Source organism: Platalea leucorodia (assembly GCF_965183815.1).
Source record: "Platalea leucorodia genome assembly, chromosome: 3".
NCBI classification, from domain to species: domain Eukaryota; kingdom Metazoa; phylum Chordata; class Aves; order Pelecaniformes; family Threskiornithidae; genus Platalea; species Platalea leucorodia.
The window spans coordinates 20,888,932-20,915,259 of NC_138825.1; the positions used below are offsets into that span (position 1 = coordinate 20,888,932).

General features: G+C 41.0%; 2 protein-coding genes across 6 annotated transcripts in view; one reads left to right on the forward strand and one right to left on the reverse strand.

Annotated features, from left to right (window-relative positions):
* Positions 1-20,437, forward strand: part of LIN9 (lin-9 DREAM MuvB core complex component) — a gene marked incomplete at its 5' end in the record, with an annotated part of 274,917 nt that extends 254,480 nt beyond the window's left edge. For all 5 annotated transcript variants that reach the window (XM_082305758.1, XM_082305754.1, XM_082305755.1 and 2 more), the window contains 10 exons: positions 846-971; positions 5,816-5,973; positions 7,093-7,226; positions 8,096-8,215; positions 8,383-8,484; positions 13,410-13,490; positions 16,915-17,040; positions 17,401-17,583; positions 17,693-17,790; positions 19,043-20,437. In XM_082305758.1, coding sequence (XP_082161884.1) covers positions 846-971; positions 5,816-5,973; positions 7,093-7,226; positions 8,096-8,215; positions 8,383-8,484; positions 13,410-13,490; positions 16,915-17,040; positions 17,401-17,583; positions 17,693-17,790; positions 19,043-19,148 — 1,234 coding nt within the window. In that variant the 3' untranslated portion in view covers positions 19,149-20,437. The remainder of the gene's footprint in view (positions 1-845; positions 972-5,815; positions 5,974-7,092; positions 7,227-8,095; positions 8,216-8,382; positions 8,485-13,409; positions 13,491-16,914; positions 17,041-17,400; positions 17,584-17,692; positions 17,791-19,042) is intronic.
* A 2,645-nt stretch (positions 20,438-23,082) lies between these two features.
* On the reverse strand, positions 23,083-23,881 carry MIXL1 (Mix paired-like homeobox; the record flags this gene model as incomplete). The annotated part of the gene is made up of 2 exons (XM_082305711.1): positions 23,083-23,520; positions 23,594-23,881. 2 exons carry the CDS (start codon positions 23,879-23,881, stop codon positions 23,083-23,085), a joined length of 726 nt encoding a protein of 241 aa, XP_082161837.1.
* Between the last annotated feature and the right edge of the window lie 2,447 nt (positions 23,882-26,328).

Below are 26,328 nucleotides of genomic sequence, written 5' to 3' on the forward strand. Positions count from 1 at the left end.
AGTGGCTTTCTTTAGGGTGCAGTTATTTTGTTCTCACCAGGTGAGATCTATTTCAGTTGCACGTAGTCTTTAATGATTAACCTGCTATTAGACAGGCATATCCATTGCTGCTCCCTTGTCTCTTCAGCCCAAGAAGGATGTGGTACTACAAAGTAAAAGGCAGTCATAAAACATAGAGATACAGACAGGTCATAGCATCAAAGAGAAATTCGTAAGTTGTGTAGGTAGGTTCTCTGAACTGTCACTTCTATAAGACTGATCCTCTGCTTCATCATGGAGTCATGCTATGATGCAATAAAAGTCTCACCTGTATAGCTGTAGAGAATGACAAGTTGGCTCAATTTCCTGTATTTTGAAACCCTTGGTTGAGAACCTGGGTTATAATTGAATGAATTTATGAAAAAGGTACTGTCTTTCTATTTCTCAGTATCACATTGTCCCTTCCTTTATTCTCAACACCTCACCATATCTTTTATGGTTTCCTTCACTGTGTTGCAGTATCCTCATGACACTGCCTTGGCTTTGCTGAAGTTTTATTTGGTGCCTTTATATACATTACAAAGCAGGATGAATACATGTGTTTCCCTGCCGTAACAAGCGCGAGGAACATTTTTAAACATTACTGATAGTAAGACTCAAATAGAATAATAGTCCTGGAAACTTTGTCTTTGTTTTCAGTTGAATTTATTTCAGGTTGAATTTGTGCTTTGAATAGGAGTGTCTTGTTTATATGACTAATTTATACTTTTTGTTTTCAATGTCTTTCTTATGATGGACGGTTTTTGGCATCTCATGACAAAATTTTATTAAGTGTAGTTAACAGAGGACCAATTATGTTTCAACAGACCACTGTTTGAAGGAGATAATGACTTCTGTGTATGCCTGAAAGAATCTTTTCCAAATTTGAAAACCAGAAAATTGACAAGAGTAGAGTGGGGGAAAATCAGACGATTAATGGGAAAACCACGGAGGTAATTTTTTTTTCTTTCTTTTCAACTAATAACTACATGTAGTTTTGATATTCCTGGAATTTTTCCTTATAAGATAATTTTGCATGCAGGTAGTAAAGCAAAATAATAGCTGAGAGTAGAAAAATATTTTACTGAAAAGGTGTTCTCTGAGCACACACCCCGCTCCCCCCCACACCGTATTCCTTATATGCGTGTGTCCAGTCTGTGTAGTTCTCATAAGCCTATACTTGAAATGTTCTCTTCCCACTCTAGATAACCGAGTGTCCAAGCTAGGATATGTTGAAATTATTATTGTATCTTCTATGCTGCAGTGCTTCCTGGCATAGAAGACAGGCCAATTTTTCACTAAGTTTTCTTTCTGGCTATAACTAGCTCTTCATGGGGAAAACAAGTGCACATTTTCATATCTTTTTTTTTTTTTTTTTTTTTTTTTTTTTTTTTTTTTTTTAGTATTTTTTAAACCATTTTATAGATCCTCAACTTTTCCTGGCTTGGCTGCCAAAACAGAGAGAGGAGGAAGTCACCCATAAAATATTGTACATTGTTAAATTCTGGCTTCTTCTCTACAAAGGGCTTAGTTTTTTCTCTAATTTACAATTCTTAATTCTTAAACCCACTCATTCAGTTCATCCTTTTCACAGAACCTATACAATTTAGCCTAGAGAAGGCTCAGGGAGGATCTCATCTCTGTGTATAAATACCTGAAGGGAAGGCATAGAGAAGATGAGGCCAGGCTTTTTTCAGTGTTGTCTGGAGACAGGACAAGAGGCAATGGGCACGAGCTGAAACACAGGAGGTTCAGTCTTAACATAAGGAAGCATTTCTTTTTACTGTGAGGGTGACTGAGCAGTGGCACAGGTTGCCCAGAGAGGTGGTAGAATCTCCATCCTTAGAGATATTGAAAGGCCATCTGGACATGGTCCTGGGCAGCCTCCTGTAGGTGACTCTGCTGGAGGGGTTGGAGCGGATGATGACCTCCCGAGGTCTCTCCCAAACTCAACCATCCTGTCATTGTGTAAAATGAGGAGAAAAATGTGTAAGTAGTGTTGTAGAAATAAGACTGGCTTATTTATGAAAATACAAACACTAAAGCACTGAATCCATTTCATAGATCACTGTACTGAGTCAGATTATATTTTGTCTGGTGGAGGCTATTTCATCTCCTGTACCTATAAACAACTTTACATAACTAAAAATGGGCAGTCAAGGGAAGGCAGCTTAAAAATAGTTCCTTTTGGAAAGGTGTTCATATCATTTGAGCTTAACTGAGATAGCTTTCCATTCCTCTATCATCGTACTTCCCACTGAGAGGAAAACGGTGTATTTGGAAGTTAAACCATCACTTATTCATTTGACTTTTGCCAAAAGTGGGTACTGCTATAAAAGATCAGCTTGCCTCATTCAGCAGTCTGTTGGACCACTGATAAAACTTCTTTGGGGGGGGGAGCGGGCAGGGTTGTGTTGTTGGTTTTGGTTTGGGGTTTTTTGTTAAGCTATCATACAGTTAGGTTTTTAAAAAGAGAGACTCATGCCTAAGGAACCACAGGTCTAAATGGGCAGGAAGTTGTTTTATCTGAATTCTGAAGTACAAGTATTTGACTGGATATAGAGTCTCGTTTTGTTTGTTAACCAAAACTTTACAAGTTCTTGCTTTTTATCAACATAAAATAAGCATTCCTGTTTGCTTTTCATTTCTTTAATAATTTTAAAAAAAAATATTTATTGGTAGTCTTTTTCAAGATGTCCAGAGTGACCTTAGTTCTAAAAGATTTTTAATTATTCTAAATCATTTGAATGCTTTTTCAAGATAGTTTTCATCTACCTCTAGAGCAAAGTTTTTTTACATTACTATTCTGTTAGAAATTTCTTCTGTCTGTCCTCATCATATGCAAGTAAGCTAAATACCATGTCAATACTGATAGGAGAGAAGAAAAAAAATGAAACATTTTGCATCCACAGTGTTGATGGCAGAGGATAATAGTGTCTCTGCGTGATAGCTGTGCACGTGGTTGTCGTCTTTTTTTTTAATTTTGTTTTAAATATATTGTAATATTTTCTTATGTCTGCTGCTATTTTAAATGTCCTATCACACCATCAACAGTGTGGTTGATTGGCACAACAGTATTCTTCATGGGAGCCTGCAAAGCTTGTAAGATTCCGGTAGACTGTGGGGAAAGATATGCTCCAAGAAAAGGAAGAGGTAATAGTTAGTCTTGTGTACTCTGTATAAACTTAATTGGGGTTGTGAAATAGCAATGGATATGAATTAAGCTCAGATATGCTTGTCCTGCCACTATATGATGGTGATGGTTCCTCTGTTAGTTCAAATTCTCATGACCAAGGTAGAAACTGAGAAGAATGTTCAACCTCTTAAAAAGTCTCTACAGAAAACTAATGAGGTTGCAATGTGATCTGTACCATAGTTTTAATCTTCATTTTTTCATAGGAATGGCACGAAGATGGGGTAACCTTTATTAAATGCATTTGGGGGATGTGGGGTTGGAGATTTCCTTTAACAAAAGCTAGAAATACTTTGCAAATACTTTCTACATCCATGACCTACAGCATTCGGAACAGGGACTTTTTAAGAACATCTAAGCTAGCATTAAAACAGTAGTTGCGGCTGTAGGGACCTCCAAGGTCAGTGATTAGTATATTAACATTTGAATTTGTACTTCTAAGAGCACACAGGTCGAAGAACATCAGGTGGTATCTGATGTTCCTGATGCAAGACCCTGGACATGATTAGAAGGACTAATATTAAAGTCTATATTGCCTTTTTTTTTTCTTTTTTTTTTTTTTTTGTCTTGCTGTGATTAGTCACTCTGTTCTCCTCAATGGAATTGAAAAGCTCTGACCTGCATTTTGCTACGTCATATTCACAACCCATGGCAAGCATTATTTTACACTTGCTCCTCCCCAGTAGTAAATATGAAGCAAATAGCATCTTTAAATGAGAATATCCAAAGAAGCTTTGCATAAGTGTCCCACCCATCATCACTCACTGTCTGCCATATCCCTTTCTAGATATTTTGAATTCCTAACGAGGTTCGTTAGGCAATACACAACTCCAGGTAAACACATTCTGCTCTTCAGTAGTAAACTGGGAGTGGGACACGCACCTACAGTCGCTCAATCTACAACACAGTTTCTAGACTATACAAAGAATACTGATGACTTTTACGGTGATAGTGATTGGAAAGCCTAGTAAAGGAAACTTTAGCGCAGTGCATTACTACATGTGCCTGACAGAAGTACATCACAGCTCCAGTTCATTCCTGTTCATTCTTTTTTTCTTTTTTTTTTTTTTTTTTTTAATGTCTTGCTTAGGACTAAGTTCTCATTGTGTTAACACTGTACACACTGGACAAAACAGATGGTCTATGCCCCATATAACTTAGAAACCGTGTATAAGATAAAAGGCAAATGATGTATGCATATAGACAAACGAGCGTGAAACTGCTGGTCAGTATGAAAAAAAGTGGTCTCAGCATCCTGGCAGCTTAGTTCTTATGATCTTCTCATACACATTGCAAGGAAGAGACAATTTGGAGAACAGTGAAATGGCTTTGTGGAACTCTCCAAGTGACGGGTATACAGAAGAAAACATAAGAATGTTTATGTTAGCATATAATAAGAGAGTAGTAGAAGCAGACTTGGAAATAGGAGCTGACTGCTAAGTCCTGAGTGAGAGATAAATAACTGAGGAAGATCTTGAAGGGTTTTAAAACATTTTGGAAGTGTAGAAGGGGGAACCCATGGAGGAGTTGTCAGCATCTTCTGAAATAACCTCATAAAATGGGACTTTTTATTGATCAGTAATCAATATATAACTTTGAGTTCCACAGAAAATGTTTAAGTTGCATTCATCTGCAGTAAAGCAATTAACAAAGGTAGTAAATTATTTTATAAATAACTGCTTCTGCAATTAAGCAGACCTACAATAGCACCTGTACTCCTTTTTTAAATGACTTCTTTCATTGACACAAGAATGATAAAACACTTTTTTTAATAAGGAATGAGCGATAGGATCGAGTCGTTAATGTCTTCATGCTTTCAGTATCTCCCTCATGCATCATGCCTATTCAGTAGGTTAAAAGTGAAAAATGAATAAAACCAAGTAAGGGCCTTGGGAGTAAGGCTTTCATCTTTTAGATTACATTTTAAGACACACACACACCCCCCAACGGGGGAGGGGACTGCTAGAGATTATCTGATTTTACACAATCGCCCAAGTTCAAATAAATTTTTACTTCTACTATGATCAATTTCAGAACAATTCATTGCAGAATAGAGATTTTGTGGCTGAGTTTTGCTTGCATCTGTGCAGAGTACAAGAGACAGAGAAGGATCCTTTTATGTTCTGAGTCTGGTGCCCTTTCGTACTAAGTTAGTTTAATTGAGCTAATGAGCGCTGTGAAAGGGATCTACTGTGTATCAGTAAGTGATGGCAGCCAGGGACCTCACAGTAAGTCCTTACATGGATTGAACTGGTATTCAGAGTAGACTGGATGGGGGACCTGCTTTACCTTTGTTGTGACACCAGGTGGATCCCTATAAGCAGAAAAAGTCCTAAAAAGGTGTACTCTTCTGATATACTAATGCAAACAGCTGGCATTCCTGAGTATTATTTTTAAATAAACTGTTATTTTAGGAGTGATAATTCTGGGGAGTAAGACTGTCTAAATCTGTTCAACGAAATCCTTTTCTCTTGAACACTTCACCCCAAGCTTTTTCGTTTTCCCTCACTGATTTGTAAACTATGCCTATTTATTTGATGTGTCTTCACATATGTATGTTTCCAGTGCTGAATTTAAGTATAGTTTTACCTAATTGTATTATAGGTGTTCCTCTGCATTCTTTGAGGAAGAAAGATCAGCATTAAAACAGAAACGACAGAAAATAAGACTTTTGCAGCAGCGGAAAGTTGCAGATATTTCACAGTTCAAAGATCTTCCAGAAGAAATTCCATTACCGCTTGTAATAGGAACAAAAGTTACAGGTAATTTCTTAAAAACAAACAAACAAAAAAACCAGCCAAGTGTTTTGCAAAGATTTTAGTAAACCATAACATACTTAGTGCATATAGTTAAAATAAATTTAAAACCTCAAAAATTGTATAGTTTTATTGTTAGCTCATTGAGAAGGTGCTTGTGAGGATTAGCTCGTATTTGTAAAACAGTGATACGGTGTTGAGGTGCAAACTTGGTATGGTTTATTATTTCTGCTGTTCAAATTGTAGATTTTTTTTTTTTTTTATGTCTAGTATATCTAACAAATCTTGGAGAGAGAGATGCTTAAATGCAAAGAGCTGAGTGCTGTCTGAAAGTTTAAAATCTAACCTAATATAAAACTTGAGCTTTATTTTTCCATAAATATAAAAATATCTGGTTTGAAGCAGATATACAATTGATATGGCAGTGTAGTTGGACATGTATACTAAACATGACATTGCCTTACTGAAGAAACTTACGCATAACTGAGGAAGGAATGTTGTTAAAAACATTCTACAAGTTTTGCCTAATTTTATAAAAACTTGAATTCCTCCATCCTATCTGTGGTCCAGATGCTTTTCACTTAAGCATGGTATCTCCCACTTAAGCCACTACTGTTCATTGCTTTTTGCCTTCTTCAGCAACACTGCCCTTAATTCTTGCTGAAGAGCAGGCATGCACAACACTGCCTCTCCTCACTCTCCTAGAGCTGTATCCTTGAGCTGCGTTCCTCATTGTTTTTGCTAAATATGCAGTCATCAGTGGAAGTGATCAAAGAGAAATGGTATGCAAAATCATCCAGAAATTGACTTTGCCTGCAGTATCTGTCTGTCAGAAGGTATTGGGTATTAAATAGTGTTTTATTTAGACATAAGTTTAGTGCTAAGGATTAGATTTGGGAAATACTTGACTTGCAAAGATAAATTTGACAAAAATTTGGGTAGTATTTCTATTGCATACAATTCTTTTTCAGGGTTTACTTTTTTTTCATTTAATTTGTGGGTTTTGTATATACATATAAAACGTTACTTGCAAAAGGTGTATTAAGTCTATTTTTCTCAATGGTATCAGAACATTATAATGTTTGGTTTCTTCCTTTTTTTTTTTTCTTTTTTTTTTTTTTAAAGCGCGTTTGCGAGGTGTCCATGATGGACTATTCACTGGACAAATAGATGCTGTAGACACTCTTAATGCTACGTACAGGGTGACTTTTGACAGGGCAGGTCTTGGAACACACACAGTCCCAGATTATGAAGTTCTTGTAAGTATTAATGACACATTCTTAAAACAGCTGTAATATAAAATAAAATTTAAAAATCTCCAATTGTATGCTTTAATCAAAAAGAAGGAAATTCAAACTATTACATCTAGGTGGTATGATCATAAAGTAGAAACAAGAATAACAGATGCATGGGAAATTCCAGGGGAATGAGCTTCTATTGTTTATGGTTTTATAGAACAGGATAACCCTCTACGATAAAAACATAATGGCTCAGGCTGGAATAATTTACTAGACCTACTATTATGGGTTATTATAATAGCCTGAGTTTAATATGAAGAAATATAACGAGTAGCGTAAGATCCCGAAGAAAATTCTGCTATGGAATCCTGGCTGGATTTGCAGAAAATGTTCAGGAAAACCTGTCCCTTTGTAATTTGCCAAAGTCTGGAAAGGCCTTTGGTAGTTGCAAGCAAGTATTATGAGTTGATTGAACCTCGTTTTGAAAGTTCTTATGGTAATGAAGCTACCTGTGGGGATGTTGCTTTGGTCAAACAGTTCGGGACTATTTCCTAGCTCATAGGCTTTTGTACCAATTTATGAGCTCCAGAAATTGTTCCTGCCAAACAGTCTGACCTAGACTGCAGGCTTTTCAGAGGACCTCACTTTATTTTGTATCTTCTGTAGTGTTGAATCTACTACTAAGGGCCCATAAAACTCCAGCAATGGAATACGGTTTTGAAGCTCCTGCTAGCCCAAAAGCAAAATGTTAATCTTTTAACATTGTTGGGTTTGGAGCGTGGATGGGCATGACTAATCCAGATTCCAGAAATAAATTATGTATTCCAACAGGTGTGTAGAATTAATTAATCTGACAGCTGAAGTATATCCTTCCTTTTCTTGTCTTGCAGAGTAACGAGCCTCATGAAACCATGCCAATTGCTGCCTTTGGACAGAAACAACGGCCTTCAAGGTTCTTTATGACCCCTCCCCGATTGCCTTATACACCTTCACTCCAGTCTCCAATTACAGTAAGTTACTGTTTTCATGTAATATTAATCATCGAACTATTTTCTGAACATGTTGAAGTTGTTACGCTAAACCTGTTTTGAGATTAATTTTCTGAGGTTATTCGGCAAGATAAAAATTTTAGCAAGCCCCTCTAAAAACAAGCTATTAAATGTTCTTTCTTGTATAGGACAGTGATCCATTATTAGGACAATCGTCGTGGAAAAACAAAATTTCAGGCACAGATAGTGAAACACTAGGAGGCTTTCCAGTAGAATTTCTCATTCAAGTGGTAAGTCCTAACTGCAACTCTTAATTTTGTGTGTTGTCCTTTTGTGTTTATTCTGCCAATTCTGCAGTTAAATGACCTTCTGTTGATCTATGACAGATATGGTGATGTCCAAATTAACTTTTGAAAAGATGTTAATAATATTTGGTTTTATCCCTTCCCCTTCTTAATTTTCTCACTTGTCCATAAGCTTTGAAATATGCTGCTCTTCAGACCGCAGGAGGGGCTTATGTCTCCAAAAGTGTGTCTTATTTTTCCCAGCTCTACTACTTGGTCTAAAAAAAGATGATATTTCTACCTGTACAAACTTTGTACTCTGCTAAGACTTTTTTTTTTTTTAATTTAAAATATACTTGTATTATGCAAAGAACATTTGCCAATGTGCATTATCGTATATTGTATAATATTGTATTTTATGTTATGTCCTACCCTTTTGGAGAAGAAAAGAAGCACTCTTTTCCCTGAAAGCAAACATACATGTTAGAGATAAGAAAACTCTTTTTTGTCTTCATCTTTATGAAATAATTCCTTCGTGATTTTTGTACACCAATTCAGAAAAGCACAGATGAGTCACGTTAGGAAGCTGAAATTCATTGAATATCAAAACTCATCAAACCAAGCTACTCTTCAGGATGATGGAAGAATGTAATTGCTCATGTTGGCTTAGCTTAATATCTGTGATTGAATTATTTAACAATGAAAGTTGTTTTGAATGTGCTAAAGGAGACTAGAATGATCTGTGTTTAAAATACTAAGAACTGAGAAATGATGTTGCTAAACGCTTCTCAAATTTTGAACTGTATGTAATTGGTCAAAAGAATCAAGTTTCTGTCTGTAGCTCACATGAGACTAATATTTTGGGCAATCAACAATGAATTTTATTTGACAGAATGATCTGTTTGGTTTTTTAGGGGAAACTTACTATATTAAGCTGATTTTGAAAAAGGTGGCTTGGCATCTAGCTTAGCTAAGAAAATTTAAATAGATGTAGTTGCTGTAAGATTAATTTTGCTAAAAATTGAAATACACAAAAGATACGGTCTTTGTTTATGCTGCTAAACTGTATCTGCAGCTATCCTCCTTGAGTCGCTGAGTATGATCGATGAAACTGTAACTAAGTTGTATTGAGCTTTACAACTATTTAGTGTGTCAAGTTGATCTGCTTATGGTATTGTTTCTGTGTTTTATATCTGAAAATGTGTGACTTCTCCGTCATGTTTGGTGGTATATTATTACTCGTTATAAGGAAATCTGAGTTTTAAAAGTATAGGCCTCTTGCTTGTATTACAAGTGGTGGCATTTTACAAATATACTGCATTCATATGTATTTTTGCTTTAAGACTGTCAAAAGATTTTGAACAAAATCAAGCCACAGATTTTTGGCATTTGTTTATGTGAGCATCTTAATACTTTATCCAGATTTTGATAATGATTTTTTAAGCCTCGTGGTTCTTTAATTGAAGGACCATGCATTATTTTTAAGACTAGCATCTTAAGCATTTTAAGCCTCAACTTTTTTATTAGAAGTTTAAGGATGGTACTGAAATTTGGTGTTGTGAAATACATGAGACTGGTGAATACTGATCATTGATTGCACTGCTTTCACCAGTCCAGAGGTATTTTTATGTTAAAGGTGACCGCTAAAGATGTTCCAGCCTTTCTTATACACTGGTACAGTAAAAAGGTCAAAGCTCTCATTCTGATTTAATGGTGATTCAGGAAGTAAATGATCGGGAAATGTTTGATTCAAAGAAAAAAAATTCTATTGCCAGGCAATTATTTATGATACCACGAATAAACAATTTCATGGGAAAACTTTATTTTGGACAAAACAGAAAAAATGCAGCACACTTGCTTGTATAAGGTTTCAACACAGCCCCTTAGTTCTCTTTTATGGGTTCTGAAATTAATTTAGAACAAAAGGAAGTGTAGCCAAAATCATGTGCAGACACTGACAACTAAATGTTGGGGATATTCTCTTCACGTATAACTTGCAGTTGTAAGCAAACATTGGGTCTTGTAACCACTACTTTAATCATAGTTCTACAGTGGTGAGTCTTAGTTTTTCTAAATCATTCTATTCATTTCTATGTGTTTATATTTTGGCATCAGAGACTGCTATTCTTTCTGGGGTTTACTGTGGACAAACATACACATATTAGGAGAAGAATGGCTCAAAAATTAACATGATATTAAGAATAAAGTCAACAAGAAACAACTAATAAATAAAAAAAAAAAGTCTTTTATGCTTACATGCAATATGTAACGTATCCTTAAATATTTCATAGGCTATACTGCAGGTCAAAATTGATGGATTACATTCTTACATTCTAGTCAGTATTAAAATCTGGAGGATGTTTTTCCACATGCTCAGATACAGCTTCCCCCTTCCCCTCCCGCCCCCTTCTTGTTTTGTTTTGTGGAAAAAAATTAGATTGGGAAGGAACCAATCTAGGACAAAACAGATTGTTTGCAGGGCTGCTGCATGTCCAGTAGAGGGAGTGTGTTAATGCAGCACGTTCAGAAAAGTAATTTGGTGTCTTCCTGATTGCTGTGGAGTCATCTTTTCAAATTAAACGCATGAGGAAAATTCTAAAAATGGATACTGGATTTTTGACAATTTTGTTCTTATGAAAATTTTGAAAATATTCCGTAGCAAGGTATTGCACACTTTGCTTTGAAATGCTTGTGTTCTTATAAATACTCCTTTGACAAAATGAAATCCAAAGTACAAATCTAAACATACTGGTTGGGTTGTTCGTTCATCTCTTTTAATGTGGAAAAACATTGTTCTAAAACCTCATTTCCAGTTTAATGGAACTATAAACTATAACAGTAAACAAGGTGAGTTATGCTGAAACTAGAGCTGTTAGGCAAGAATTTCTCAAGGAAAATAGGGCTGAACTGAGTTAAAGCATTCACTGATGATACTGCCAAATAAAAATGGAAGTCTATTCAATAAAATGTACCAATGAGAGAAAGTTGGTAGACATCATAGATACAGTGAAAGGTCAGAGTTTCTTGTAGAAAGAATCAGATTATCTTGATCACTGGAGTATATCTGGGAATAGGATGAGTATAATATAAAATCCAAGCTCATGAACTGCAGATCTAGGGCCTTGCATCCTCAAAAATGTCTGGACATCAAAGTAGAAGTTAAGCACCAAATACCTTGCAAGTTCTGGGGACAAATAATATATTCTGCATTAAGTTGGGGACTGACCGGCTTCATCAAGGAGGAGGACGTAGATGTGCTAGGCAGTTGCCGGACGGTGATGACAGCAGGGCTTGACGAGTAACTTTTTGGCAGCAGTGGCAGATGGTGTACAATACTTTCCTTCCTCCCAGGTGTTTTTTTGCCAACACGAGCATTTGTGTGGTGTGTTAGAAACTAGTTCAGAGAGATAATCCAGCTCACAAGTAACAATTTTGAAACTTTTTTTCTTGCCTTTTCTGAATTTATTGTTTGTCATTATCGGTTCCCTGATTGGGTTCTTCATCTAGCTGCAAAAATGCAAGTGCTGGCTCAGCACAGGCGTTGGGGGACAGCACAAGGACAGAAACGAGCAGCTAGAATTGGAAGAGCGATAACCTATGCAGTGTTGCCTCTGTGCATCTGACCATGGCTTGCCATCCGTTCATAAGAAGCATCTGGGAAAGTATTTGTGGTAGAAAGAGAGAAGTTTTGATGCCGTTTTACAGGTCTGGTTTACAGGTCTGTCATTTGCAATACTGGCACAGGCTTCCTGTTGCTCACGTGTAGGAAAGATGACAGTGAATGGAAAAAAGATACAGAAAGGGCCAGAAAAGTTTAGGAGATCAAGAGCCTTTTATGGGAGAGGAGACTGGAAAGGCTTGCATTGTGATTAGTCTAGTGAAAGAAGAGTGAAGAAGAAACACATTCCTGTCTGTGAATCAACAGGGATGAATACAAGGAGGGAGAGCCTGTATTTAGCTGAAAAACAGCTTTGGCAGAGCAAATTGCTATGTAGTGAACAAGGATGCATTCAACATGGAAATTCCAAGAAGATTCATAATTAGCTGAAAGAGGTCCTGGAACAATTTTCCATTAGGATTTGTGAGGGCAAGAAACCTGGCTGCTTTAAGACTGAACTTGAAAATCAACAAAGGAGATTATATATAGAGCAGATGTATGTTGAACTAGGAGTTCCTGTTTCTCCCAGTCCCACATTGCACTACTAGGATGCAGTTAACCCCTCTGCAATTTATAAAACCTGAAATCTTGGCTCTGCTTACATCAGTAATAAAACTGTTGCTGGTTGTAGCGGGGCTAGGATTTCTCCCGGGGCCCTAGAGACTGTGAATAGTTTTAGGAGTGATGTGTGTGTCGAGAGCGCTCCCAGTGATTTCCACTTCAGCCTGCTAGGTCCCAAGGGCAGCAGACACAGGGTATTCCCATTATGAAAGAGGGAAATCGAAAGCCCAGCGTTGTTCTGTATAAAATAGATCCAATCTCTATACCAGACTTTACTGCAGGAGTATACACAAAGGGCTGGTGCTCGATCGAGGGCACGACTGAGAACTGTGTGAAAAAAGGTATGGTAAGGTGAGTGATATTAATTGTGGTACATGATGATAACGCTCTTCGCTTTCCTTCAGGCTGCAAATAAAGAAGATTCTTCAGTCTCTAGCTAGCCATAAATTATATTAGTCTTCCTATAGGGAATTTCGGCTGATGGATTTTTAGCATTCTCCAATCTAGCGCCCTTGAAAATGCTTTAAAAATCTCTGGAAAATCCATCATTTAATTTTAATTAATTTTTATTTCTGCGTCTTAACTTGATGAACAACTGAGAAATGCATTTTAAAATTATGAAAGAAACACACATTTTATTATCTTTAATTTCTATGGCATTTCAAAACTGCTTAAGGACCTATTCCTTCTAAAAATAGTTCCTTTGTTTTAGACCAGGTTATCGAAAATCCTTATGATCAAGAAGGAACACATCAAACAATTGAGAGAGATGAATACAGAAGCAGAAAAGCTGGTGAGAATGTTGTCTTTTCAGTTCTTAAAACAGGATATGCTTTAACAGCTAATGCAAATAGATACAATTATAACGAGTCTAGATAAAAATCTTTATTTTATCACTTTCTACAATGTGAATTTATTTTTTTTTTTAAAGACAAGTCAGAGCAGTCAGTTGTTCTAAATATGATTCTTCTTCGAAAGTGTTATGCTTTGCAAACTGATTAACGTTAACATCGGAATAGCATATGTCAGTTGACACGTAAAGTAAGGAAATACTATGTACTTTGAGAATCTTGTGTACAAGTTTATATGGTAAGACGTTCATCATAATTTTATTTTGCGGATGTTAGGTACTTATTTATTTAGCTTTCTGCCTAAAACAATAACTCAGTTCAGAGATTTTCTATATAAAGCTTCGAGTGCCCTTGACCGGCATTTAAAATTACAATACCAGAGCAGCTACAGCGTAATTAGCAGCAGCAGAATAGTTTTTCTTGCTGGGCTTTATCTAATCATCAGTCAGTAAATCAAAATGATAAGGATGCCTCTTCTGCCACCCATGGCTATCAATCAACTTGAAAGTGGAAAGCTATCGGTCTCAGCCTTCTGCTAGTGTGTATTCAGACAGTTGTCTCTACAACGTACAGACAGAAGGCTAAAGGTTTGTGGAGAGGAAGACTAGTTCTTTTTATTTGTTGAAACCAAAAATGCTGATTTTTTTTTTCATGTAAAATATTTGAATGTTGAAGGATTTGATTTATTGTGTTAAGATTTCCTTCTTTGTCCCTTCAGTGATCATGTGCGCATGTACGTTCTGTTATTCTGGTTTCTACTGCCCCATCCCTATGTCTCTGTAATTTTCTTCTTTTGTGCTGTGATGCTGTTCTTCAAAACCTTATCATTTCAGTTACTACATTATTTTTTCCTGTGCATCAAATGTTTTGTCTTTTAATTTTGCGTATTAATAATGAAAATAGATGCAAAAAGAAGCAAGATTAAAACATACCATTGCAACCTGTAACTCTGATACTGAAAAATTACCAACTCTTCTTAAAACAAACTAAAAAACTTTTTGTTTTTACTGAGATATTAGTATTTTGCATAGATAAGGAAATCCATAGGAATGACAGTAGCCTTCCTCTGAGAAGAATCCAGATACGAACATGTCACTCAGCTATTAAGTCATAAATTACCTGTATTGTGGAATAAGAATATCAAGGAAAATAACAAAATTGAGGAGCAAAGAGGCAACGGGGAAGAAGGGGATCTAGAAATATATGTTAAATTTGGTATATTTTAGCTCAGTTGTAGCCTAGATAAGGACTTGGAGATACTGTTGAAATTCTTCCCTTGAGCTGTTGCCTTTGTAAACCAGCAATCATAAAGCAACCTCCGTTACTATTCAAGGCTGTCCTGATAAAAATAGAGGACATGATACCTTTCTGTTGGGCCATATTCTTAGCCTGTCTTCTAATCCTCTTTGTCCCTTGGCAATCCCATCTATGTTTGTGTTGCTGAGTATATGTTGTTTCTCCTTTAAAATGTTTTTTTTTTGAACAAGAACCTTTTTCCGGCACCAATCCATGTGAACGTCAATAACGTACCTGAATATGAATAAAATAGAATCCTTTGAGTTCATTCAGGTATAGTTCAATTGTCAGACTTTGATAATAATTCATACAATTGTGATTTGATAATCGTTAGAGTAACACCACTGTGTGGTTTAAAGCAACCCTTTTATGGAGACTTTTAATGACTGAGCCAATAGAGACCTAAACGGAACTGACCAAAATCAGAACTGGTACAGAATGTAGTCCATTATTATCTGGCAATAATAATAAATTTACATGAGGCAGGGGATGCCTTCAGAGGAGCTATTAATACATACAACTGCACATTTTCTATTTCATTTTTCTGAAAGGACAGCTTACAAATAGTTAAGCATCTTGACATCACTATACTAGTCTTGGTTGCAGGCTATAAACCATGTACGTAAAACAGTAAACACTTTTCTGATAGGCATTTGGATGAACAAATCTAAATAAAAAGGATGGCTAGTTCATTTTTTCACTTGACCTGCGATAAAGACAAGGTAAAGGTGATGCTAGTCCTTCCAGAGAAGCATGTAGATGCTCAGTGACAGAGATGTTATCTGCTTCCATCTACTGAAAGGTATCCATCTTTCGTCTGCCAGTTCAGCTGTTTGTCAGCGTTTCCAGATCTTGGATTGCTCCCGGATCAGTAATAGTGCTGGTGCTGAGAAATATTTATTTCATCGTCACTAGCATAGAATGCCCTTAGCCTTTCCTCTCTGATGGGGAATTCACAATTGTCTGTGGCTTTCACAGCTAACTTGGATTAGTCTGCTCTAGAGGGGCTGGTCACTGAAGAAGGTCTGCAAGTTACAATTTTTTTCCTTACATTCCAGAGCTGCAGGAAGTATGTCAAATTTATGCTGGTTTCCAGTTTGCTCTTAGGTGAACTCTGAAGTTATGGTGTTAGTTTAAAGCCCTATTAATTTGGTATTCAGACTTTTAAATCCCTGGAGATTGTTTCAGTGATTAACGGGGAACTTTGAACTGAACTGATAACCGAAACCTTGACTTTGAGGTTTTTGACCTGGATCCTCCTGATGAAGGCTCTTGACTTTGCAGCTTACTTTATCTCATGGTATAAAATCTATAGCTACAGGTCTGATTGTATGAGGTACCTGTATCTCGGACCTGTGGCTGAGAAGCAGTGGAAGTACATCCAGCTTATCTTGCAGGAGGCCATTTGTGGAGGAAATTTTATAATATATTGTATGTTTTGTTTCAGTTTTGTAAATATCACCCAAAAAGTGTCAAGACACATTCTGAAAACAGTATAAGAAAAAAGTACTGTATTCTGGTATTTATTTTTTGTGGAAAATTGTGCTTACCCAAAATACGGTACCAAACATAAGCTCTAGTAACTTTCTTTTTTGGCAGAACTGTTAGCTGTAGCAGAAGGTACGTAGCACTGAGTCATCCTCAAGTGACCACTAACTATCTAGACAAGCGTGCCTCCCATCCTGCAGCAGAGGCGGTCCTGGCCATATTGTCCTATACTGTTCCACTGACAGGATAGTTTTCTGTTCATACGGTAGAGAGAAGCCATACCCAACTGCTGGAGAACTAAGCAGGTCAGACCACCGTCATCTCCCAGTAGCATTTACCACCACAGATTATCATAGCACTTTATGAAGAGAACAAAAGCATGGTAGTTACGACACAGTTGTCACTTCGAGTTTTAAATAGTGATACTAGACTTTAATATTTTGTATGTTAACATTTTTCTGTTAAACACTGGGATTTCAAATATCTCAGTATTATTTTCAAGTGAAAACTCCTTTTGATGAGTTCAAAAGATCTACATGTACAGTATTGCATTAACTTTAATATGCTTTGTCTTTTCCACAGAAATCCTATTCTATGCCAATAGGCATTGAGTTTCAGAGGAGATACGCAACTATTGTTCTAGATCTAGAACAACTAAACAAAGACTTAAATAAAGTTTTGCATAAGGTTCAACAGTATTGTTATGAGGTAAGATTTTGCTGGAATCTATACGTGCTTGTTGGTTTTGTTTAACCCAAGTACCAAAAAAAATTAGAATTTCCTGGGAATAGGGCGTAGGTGGGGTTCATTTGAAATGAAACTAGTGGTAGCTGTATTGGATTCCTTCTCTGTCTCTGCCTTTGTCTGTCTGTCTCTTTCAACAGAACGCAGACACTTTTGCTGATGCCACTGGCCAGTTTTGAAATAGACATACATGTACATAAACGAAGAAAAAATACTGTGTACTATATACCTGTGAACCGTCTTTGAAGTCATTTGTCATTTCACACATACACCAAATGCAAAGGAGGTCCTTATTCTTAATTTCTCTTCATTTCATCTACGCAGCTTGCTCCTGACCAAGGCCTCCAGCCTGCCGACCAACCGACAGATCTGAGGCGTAGGTGTGAAGAGGAGGCTCAGGAGATCGTCAGGCAAGCAAATTCCTCGACAACAGGAGAGCTTTGTGTTGAGAGTGAAAATTTAACTGATCTTATCTCTAGACTTACAGCAATATTACTGCAAATTAAGGTAAAATGTTGGCAAAAAATAGTTTGTCCCATAAAATACGTAGTATTAAAGCTCTGTCAGTTTCTTTGTGCCGAACCGTGAGAACTTTTTTTATTTTCTTCTCCTACAGTGTCTAGCAGAAGGAGGTGACCTGAATTCCTTTGAATTTAAATCACTAACAGATTCATTAAATGACATTAAGAATTCAATAGACTCCTCAAATATCAGGTATTACTTTTTGAGTGTTTAATTCTTAATTATACATTTTGTGCCAGCAAGCAATTCTTACTGTATTTTAGAGGTGAACATTGATTATAATTAAGGGGTTTAATCTTGTAACTTTTACTTATAGAAATGGTCCCATTTAAAACCTATCAGTGAAGTAACCTGATTAAAAAAAAAAAAAAATAAGAAGAAAGTGCTAAATTGATGCAGCAACAACTAGACTTTCTTGCTCTTCAGTCATTTATGACAACTAATAAGTTCTTTTAGAACATTTTCAGACTTCGAAATCCCACTAGTAAATGTAAGGTTATTTTTAAACCACAGAACAGTACAATTTCAGTATTCTTTTTGCATAGTTACTCAACCTCTTGTCTGTATCAAAAGCTGGCATATGAGACAATTATAGCTTCTGACCAGCTTTCATTAGCAATATTTTACACCAAGAAGCAGAACAAGGGCCATACTGTGCCAGATCAAAGGCCCATCTAGCCTAGATGGGCCATTTTTCAACAGTTGTCACAAGCAGGTGCCTGAGGAAGCATTATAAAAACAGCAAGAATGTGGTGATACTTGTCTGGAGTACACTGCAGCCTCCAGCAACTTGTGACCAGGATATTTTTTTATACTTATAATGCTGCTAAATTACATAATTTAGAAAACGTACCTAAATGCTAAGTATTTCCTTAAACCCTCCATACTCGTATTGCTACATAATAATGGGAGGCTGCACACATGAAATTTTTTTTTGTTGTTAAATAGTAGAATGGCCTTTTGACTTAAAATAATTATTGAGAAATGCTGGTTTATAGCATTTTTCATTAGTAAAAACAAAAATAAACCCCAAACATTAGTGAAACTTCTCTATAATCGACACTGCAAATTGCACGTTGGAATGGATTCAACTAAAGGTTGATGTACAACCGTGAAGAAGGTGATGATGTTTCCATTTCACTCTACGGATTTCGGGCATTTTAGCATCTCTTCATAATATTTTTATTTCATTAACTCTGATCATGTTCAAGTCTTCTTTAAAGTACCCAAGTCAGTAACTCTTGATTTCATGCAGCTGTTTGTGCAAAAGCTATTTTCACATACGCCTCTATCAGGTTGCATTAGTATGTACTGCTCTCTGATTCATCTGAATTTTGTATTGGCTATGTTCGTACCTTGACTTTCACCGTAGAAATATTCAGACACAACTCTTAAATATGGGGTTTAACACTTTTTTTTTTTCCTCCTTCTTTTCTTCCTGCAGTTGTTTTCAGAATAACGTTGAGATCCATGTTGCACATATTCAGAGTGGTCTGAGCCAGATGGGAAATCTACACGCTTTTGCAGCTAATAACACCAACAGAGACTGAAAATTTTCTCTCAAGTGTACAGCAAGTAGTTCTGGAAAATCCTCTTCCTTTATATAGGCTTCACCAAATATCCTAACTGCCAGAAGACAAGGGAAAAGAAAACCTCTCAGAAAGGACCCTTTTAAATATATGATATCTGATATCTGCTTCTTAAGAAAACCAGCATTACTGGCCAGCGTTACATTAGATTTCTCCATTTGTTATTCACATACAGTAGTTTTGCTAACTGGTAATCTCTTAGTAATTGCATTTATTATAATAAACTTGAAAACGTACTTTCACATAATTTGAACTCGGTTTTTAAAAGTTCAGATGAGTTCTGCACGCCTCTTGCTGTGGGCTCCCCTGGTACGTTAGAAGCGACGAAGAGGAAATGGCTCCAATTAGTAGCCACATGGCAAGTCTTTGTCATGTAGAGCTACGCTTCTCTGTAGGTACGGAGAGCTGCCATTTCAGCCTTCGGGTAGCCCGGTGCCGAGGCAGGCTGGGTGTTGCTGACGTGAAGAAGCAGCAGCAGGATACGGACAGCCAACAGAAGCTGTAAACGTGAGGATGTTGGGCAGGTCTGTCGATCAGTCAATGTCGTGTTGGAACTGTTAATTTATCATAACTTATAGAAGGAGTCTAATGAAGGAATATAAAAATGTAACTGGTAACTTTCCAGAAAGAGATTGGTTATGGCTTTTCCCCCTCACACGGGGCAAAAGAAGTGCTTTAGTTGGTATTTTATATAAATGACTGGTTAAACATATTGTTTTTCCAAATTTTTTGTTTGTTTTGCACAACTTTTAAATTAGATTACTGGTTATCCAACAATACCCAACATATATAAATATGAAGATTTTTATAATTAAAGATAACCAGTGAGGTAAACTGCAAAAATAAAAAGTGACATCCTGCCTATGAGTACCTTTTGGAATGTTAATCTTGTAAAAAGTGTGTATTGGTTTGTTTAAATAGTCTTGTAAAGCTTCTGTGTAATGAATTGTTTCCAGATATGAATTTTCAGAGATAGCTGTAGAGATGTTTTTGATTCTTTTAGATGCCTCATGAAATGAGGTCTTTTATATGTTAATGTATAAAGAATATGTAAACAGGATTATTTTCAATTTTAAAATTTTGTATAGTTTAAAGATGCTTCTGTATTCTGTGTTGGTATTGTGCCACTGCAAAACTTTAGTGCAGAGTTTATATTTAGCTAAACTTGTTCTGTTAATTAAGAGAAATGCATAAATCTTTTATTCTCAATGAAATTTGTAACTCTGAATAAATTGACCTATGAGAGTTGATATATTTCACAGAAATGCAAACTTTTTTGCAGATGTCTCAGGTCATTTTTTTAAGAGACGTTAATTTAGTTGCTGAAAATGAAATGTTCTGAGGACAAGGTGAGTAGCCGTTTTAAACGGCATTTAGAAACTTTACAAGGGATATTACAAAATAATGCTCAACACTCGTTTTGCTGAGCTACCCGTGAAAATTTACCTCTCCTAACACAATCGAACGTTGTAGTGGTCCCTGCAATTACTTTTGTAATTACGTCACCCATTATTTTGTGGTGTTACCGTCCGTTTGGTAAAGACGACAGGAAGGTCCTCTCCCACCACCCTTTTCGTCTCAACAGAGAAAGGTGCCAAAGCCTAACTTCAGGCACGTAGGTTTTGTCTGACGGTAACCAACGTGATCTACAGCTAACTCAGGAAAAAGGAACCAGCCCCTTGCTCTGTACTTACACCCCTCTCCTTGGCGTCTGCCGCTCGTAAAACCCGCCAGCGTGCCGCTTCAGGGAGCTGCGCTGCTGAGGAACAGCTCACCTTTCTGGTCGAGTTTCCTGCCTGCCTAAGGCACTGAACTCGCTCACCGCCGCGGCCGCTGGGCGCCGGTGCGAGCAGGCGTGGAGGCTAACTTAGCCCTGAGCACCCCAGGCTGCGGGGGGGAGAAGCTGTAGGCCCTGGTAGATACCGCTGCCGAGAATGGCGTTCAGCAAAGAGGATTTGGGAACCTGCTTTTCCTGACAAACTCATTTCTTACTGGATACAGAATACGTTGCAGTAACCAACCAAACTCCAATCTGAACCCTGATTCCGTAGGTATGGTGTTTTTTACGTGTGGATTCTTAGATGTGCTCTTTGCAGCGTGTTTTGTGTTGAAATGGGTTTTTTAATCATTGCAGGGTAATGTAACGCAATAGGAAGATACGTAATCTGTGATAAAAGTATCCCTGTACTTTCACGCGTCCTTTGGCCAACACACACAGGTTACGTGAACAGACACGCCGCTTCTCTCCCAGAGGCTGCCTTTCCCCTCGATTACTGATCTGTTGGGTCAGAGCTAATGTTGTTGAGTTATAGTGAAATACAGTAACTAGGACGAGTAAAACCAGTAACTATTACTAGTACGGTAAATACGACTGTTTCTGCTGAACGTGGCCGCGTGTGGCAGGACTCTCAAGAACTCACCACAGCTACTGTAGCTCAGGTCCGCAGGAGCCGAACAGGCTCGTTGGGTTTCTTACAGTCAGTAAAAGTGAATTCACCCTGCGCCCCAAGAAACGATCGTCTCTTCTTCCATCTCCTGCTGTAAGTACTTCTCTTCTGGGGTCTTCCCGACCCCTGACGTAACGGCTCCCGAGGCGCCCAAGTCCACTTGGGGCGGATGGCGCCTGATGTTGGTTGGTTGGTTGTTTTTTGCTTCGTGTTTTTTTTTCAAGGACAGCTGTGTTTTTTTGGAGGGAGAACGTTAATTGGCAATCCTGCCATGCCGCTTAGCCTCACAAGCTTGCCGTTCAACCACGGTTCGGTTCTCCCAGATCTTGCAAGCGCAGGTATGTCACGGGGCGACACCGAGGGGTTCTGTGCATTGGCATCCTCGTTCCGTGGGGCACGATTCCTGATGGAGGGCGTTTCTGCCGCCAGCGCGCGGGCCTCTGCAAGGCTCTGAAGTGCAGCTCCGTAGGCAGGAGGAATTGCCCTTATCTTCCAAACACATATATAGTAATATATTCTGCCTTAATAAATGGAGTGAATTACAGGAGAGGCTTCTGTTACTGCTAATTTTGAAGTTCAGAAATGTTCTCAGTGCAGAGCCAGTCAGCCCACTACCCATCATGTAAAACAGCTTCCGTGTAGTCCCTAGTATTCAAATTTAAAGCTTAAAGCGCCTTTACAATGTTCACAAAATACTCCTATTTTTCTGTAGTTTAACATTAACCTTGGCTTAAGCACCAGAGTTGAGGCTTTCATGTGAGCAAGACAACGGTTTGGGTTTTGTATCACTTAGGCCATAAATCCGCGTTTTCGTCCAGGGACCGGGGTGGTTGTTTAGAGCAGATCTGAAGCAAATACTGACGGAGACGGTTTAAGGCAGTTTTGTAACCTGTCCTTTAGGCCCCTTAGGTCTCTCGCTCACACCCGAACCGCGGCCGTGGCTCTCCAGGACCGGGGGAGAGAACCTGCAGCTGGGATATCCACCACCTCTGTTCCCTACCCCGCGCCCGCCAAGGTAAGAAACCCTCTCCCCGCCCCAGGTACACACACAAGTAGAGCGAAAAGGTAAACCTTTATTTTTTTTCCCCTCGGTCAAAAAATCCCGACAGACCATCCCACTCTTCTGCTTTTCTAAGACCAGCCCCCACCCCCAAAACACGGGGGAATGGGTTAGCTTTTCGGCTGAAGAAGGTTAAATAGAAATACAGAGCACGCTAATGGAAATCTTTAAATACAGTGTAAAAAAGATGCCCTCAGCGGATGGAGCTGACCCGTTATCTTCCTTAAATAAATAGGTAAAATCGGTGAGTACCGGATAAAGTGCATCAGTGGCAGGGCCGGGCCGGGGCCGGGCCGCACGCGGCTGCTCCCCGCCCAGCAGCGCAGGCAGGGCCGCCTCGGCGGCGGCAGGAGGCCCCGCACCCCCCGCCCCAGGCCCGGGGCGGCTCTCAGAGGGCTCGGAAGGCGCCGAGGGCGTTCTCCTCCCACTCCGAGCCCGACTCCGAGTAGCCGCTGGTGTCCTCGGCGTCCGACACGGGCGAGTACTGCCCGCAGAAGGCGCGGGCCGGCGGGTAGGGGCCGGCCGCGCTCCCCAGGGCCGCCGGCGGCCCCGCGAAGGAGGCGGCCTCGGCCCCGCCGGGCGGGCAGCCCTCGAAGCCGGGCCCGGGGGGGAAGGCGGCGGCGGGCGGCCACTCGTAGGGGGCCGCGCCCTCCTCCTTGCCCTGGGCGACCTGGGCCAGGCCGGAGAGGGCGTAGCGGGGCCGCTCCGGGGCGCGCAGGGCGGCGAAGCGGGGCGGCCGCGGGTAGCCCGGCGGCGGCTGGCCGGGGCCGGGCCGGGGCGGTCCCCGCTGGCGGCGGGACTTGGCTCGCCGGTTCTGGAACCAGACCTGGGGAGAGAGGGCGGCGGTGAGGGCGGCCCCGGGCGGGCCGGGCCGGGCCGGGGCGGCCGGCGCCCCTCACCTGGATGCGGGACTCGGGGATCTGCGTGGCGTCGGCCAGCTTCTCCCGCAGGTAGATGTCGGGGTACATGGTGTCCTGGAAGACCAGCTCCAGCGTCTCCAGCTGCGCCGCCGTGAAGCTGGTCCGCTTCCGACGCTGCGAGGCCGCCGGCGCCCCCTCCGACGGCTCCGCCGAGGGAAGCGCCCTGAGGGCGGGCGAGGCCGGGCCGGGCCCGCCGCCCCCCGCCCACCTGCCCGCGGGGAAGGCGGGCGGCTCCGCCGGGGGCTCCCCGAAGCGCAGGGCGGCCATGGCAGCGGGCGAGGAGGGGGCCCGGGCCCTCCCGCCGCCCTTTATAGCCGGGGAGGGGGCTCGGCGGGGCGGGGTGGGAGGCCCGGCCCCGCGGGGAAGGTGGGCGCGGAGGGCCGGACCCCCCGCCGCGCCCCTGCCCCCGCACCCCGGGGCAGCCGGCGGGGGGCCGCTCGGGCCTCCCCTGCCCTCCGCAGCCCGGGGGCCTGGGCGCCGGCCGGGTCGCGGCGGCCCCACGCGTGCCCGACGGGGCGGGCGGCGGCTGGCGGCCCCCGACCCCCCCGAACACGGGCAGCAAGGGGGGAGCGGCGCGGGGTTTGCAGCCCCTCCTGCGGGCACACGGCTCGGTGGCGGGAGGCCGGCGCCCCGGGCGGGGGGCTGTGGATTTCCGATGCAGCCCCTGCGCCGACGCCGTCCCGGAGCTCGCTGCCTCCCGCTGCTGGCGCGGGGGCGGGTGTTTCCCAGCAGCTGCCCGCCGCGGCGAGCGAGGGGTCTGGCGTAGCCCGAGACTCGAAGTAAACAAGAGTTCTCTCTTCCCGAGGCCGCGGCTGCCCTGTTTGCGGTGCCCCGGGTACGGCCTCCTGCTGCCGCTGCTGCCAAACCATCTCTTTGCTTTTTAAGATGCAAGTTAAACGCACCCGGAGAGCCCCGGCAGCTCAGACGGCGCAGAGACAGGCGCTGGTGTCATCGCCTTTTCCACCCGCTTGCTAACGCCCGCGTACTGCCGCTCGCACAGCCCGGGCGCTTCTGCCGTAACTGGGTCCCAGCTGGAGGGGTCTCGCGCTGAAGCCGTGCCGGCGCGCTCCAACAGGCGATGCCTGACCCTCGCCCAGGCGCATTGAAAAGGGTTTGCCCTTACAGGGCTGTCTCCTATGAAAGAACGGCGTTTTGATTGTTAAAAGCCATTTTTGAGAGTTTTATTCCTAAAGCATTTGTACCTTTCTGCTTTTACACGTGCAGTGGTTCGGGTACTTTCGTTAATGAAGTTTCCGCGTTGTTTGTTCCCAGAATCATGGCCTGTAGTCTGCAGGCAGCAGTCAGAAACATGAGACTTGTGCAGCGATCTCAGTTAGCCGTGTAACGAGAGGGCACGGTGGTGAGAAAGGGCCCAGGTGAGTGGTGATCCAGAAAGCACGGACAGCATTATTTTACGTTTTCAATAAAAGACTCGGGGAGGGCTGAATTACTCTGCAGGTCTGTGCAGATTTAGAAGATGCCACGGGTGGCACCAAAAGGGAATTACTCTATATTGCATTTACATTGTGAATGTTTTACTCTATTTTACATCAAATAACGTTTGCTGGAAAACCTAGGTAGAGGTTTCTTTCCTGCGTAACATGGAATAGAGATGTGACATCCTTTAGATTTCTGAAGGATTTAATCCTGCTTTGAATTACGCCTTCATAGGCATACTGACTTTTTGGTTAAGGTGGGTTAAGTACGCCAGACAGAGCAGCTGTTTCAGGGAAATGTGTTTTTTCACACAGGTGGATGTGTTTTGCTTTCAGCAGCAGCAGCCCAGGCTCAAGTAGCGGCTGGCACCGCAGGCCCCCCGCTGTTCACCCCCACCCTGCTGCGTTCCCTTTAGCTGAGCGGGGTGCTAAGCTGTACGCGGGTCCACACGGCATGGGCAGGGAACTAATCCAAGTTACATCAACTGTACAGTAACAGCAAGGGGTTTTCTAATCCAGGTCTGGGATTCCCCGCCCATGGGTCACCAGCCGCCCCTGGGATGGCCGTACAAGCCAGAGGGCACTGCCAGGTGGAGCAGGAGGGGAATGAGGGGATCACATCTGGGGGTGCTTCTAGGACTGCCTGGGTCTGGTGCTGAGCTAGAAGAGGACAAAACTGAGACAGACTGCCCAGGAGCGTGGTGCTTTTCAGTGTCAGACTTCCCATTAAGACGACTACTTTATCAACGTGTATTGAATACATACTCAGGAAAGAGGAGTACTGGGAGCTAATAGACCTATTCCCAACTCATAAATCTGGAAATGGGCTGACTCTTTGATCTCTGAGTGCTGTGACATCCTTCGGCCACAAGCCGCCTCAGTTCCCTTGCGCTTTACGGTACCAGAGGTGTCCCAATAGCTGTCTTGTAACAGCAGCTAACTGCTTCCCCTGATGAGGAAATGAATGGAGACGTTTCCCAGACCTGAAGGCTTTCATTAAGAGCCACAGATACAACATTTATAGACCATAAAAAAAAAAAAGATAAATCCACTTTGTTACAGTGGAAGAAAAATAACTTCTACATACTAACTTCTACTTTCTCTGCCTCAGTTTCCTTTTCTGGGCTGGCTGGCTGATACCAGCATGGTGATACATCTTGGTGACGAGTCCTCTTCTGCGTACCAGCAGCATGTGCTGCACACAAAAGCAGAGCAATTCTGGGGCAAGACCAGAGCCCAGGAATTGTGTTTTCCCATTCCCGTTGCTCAAAGCATTAC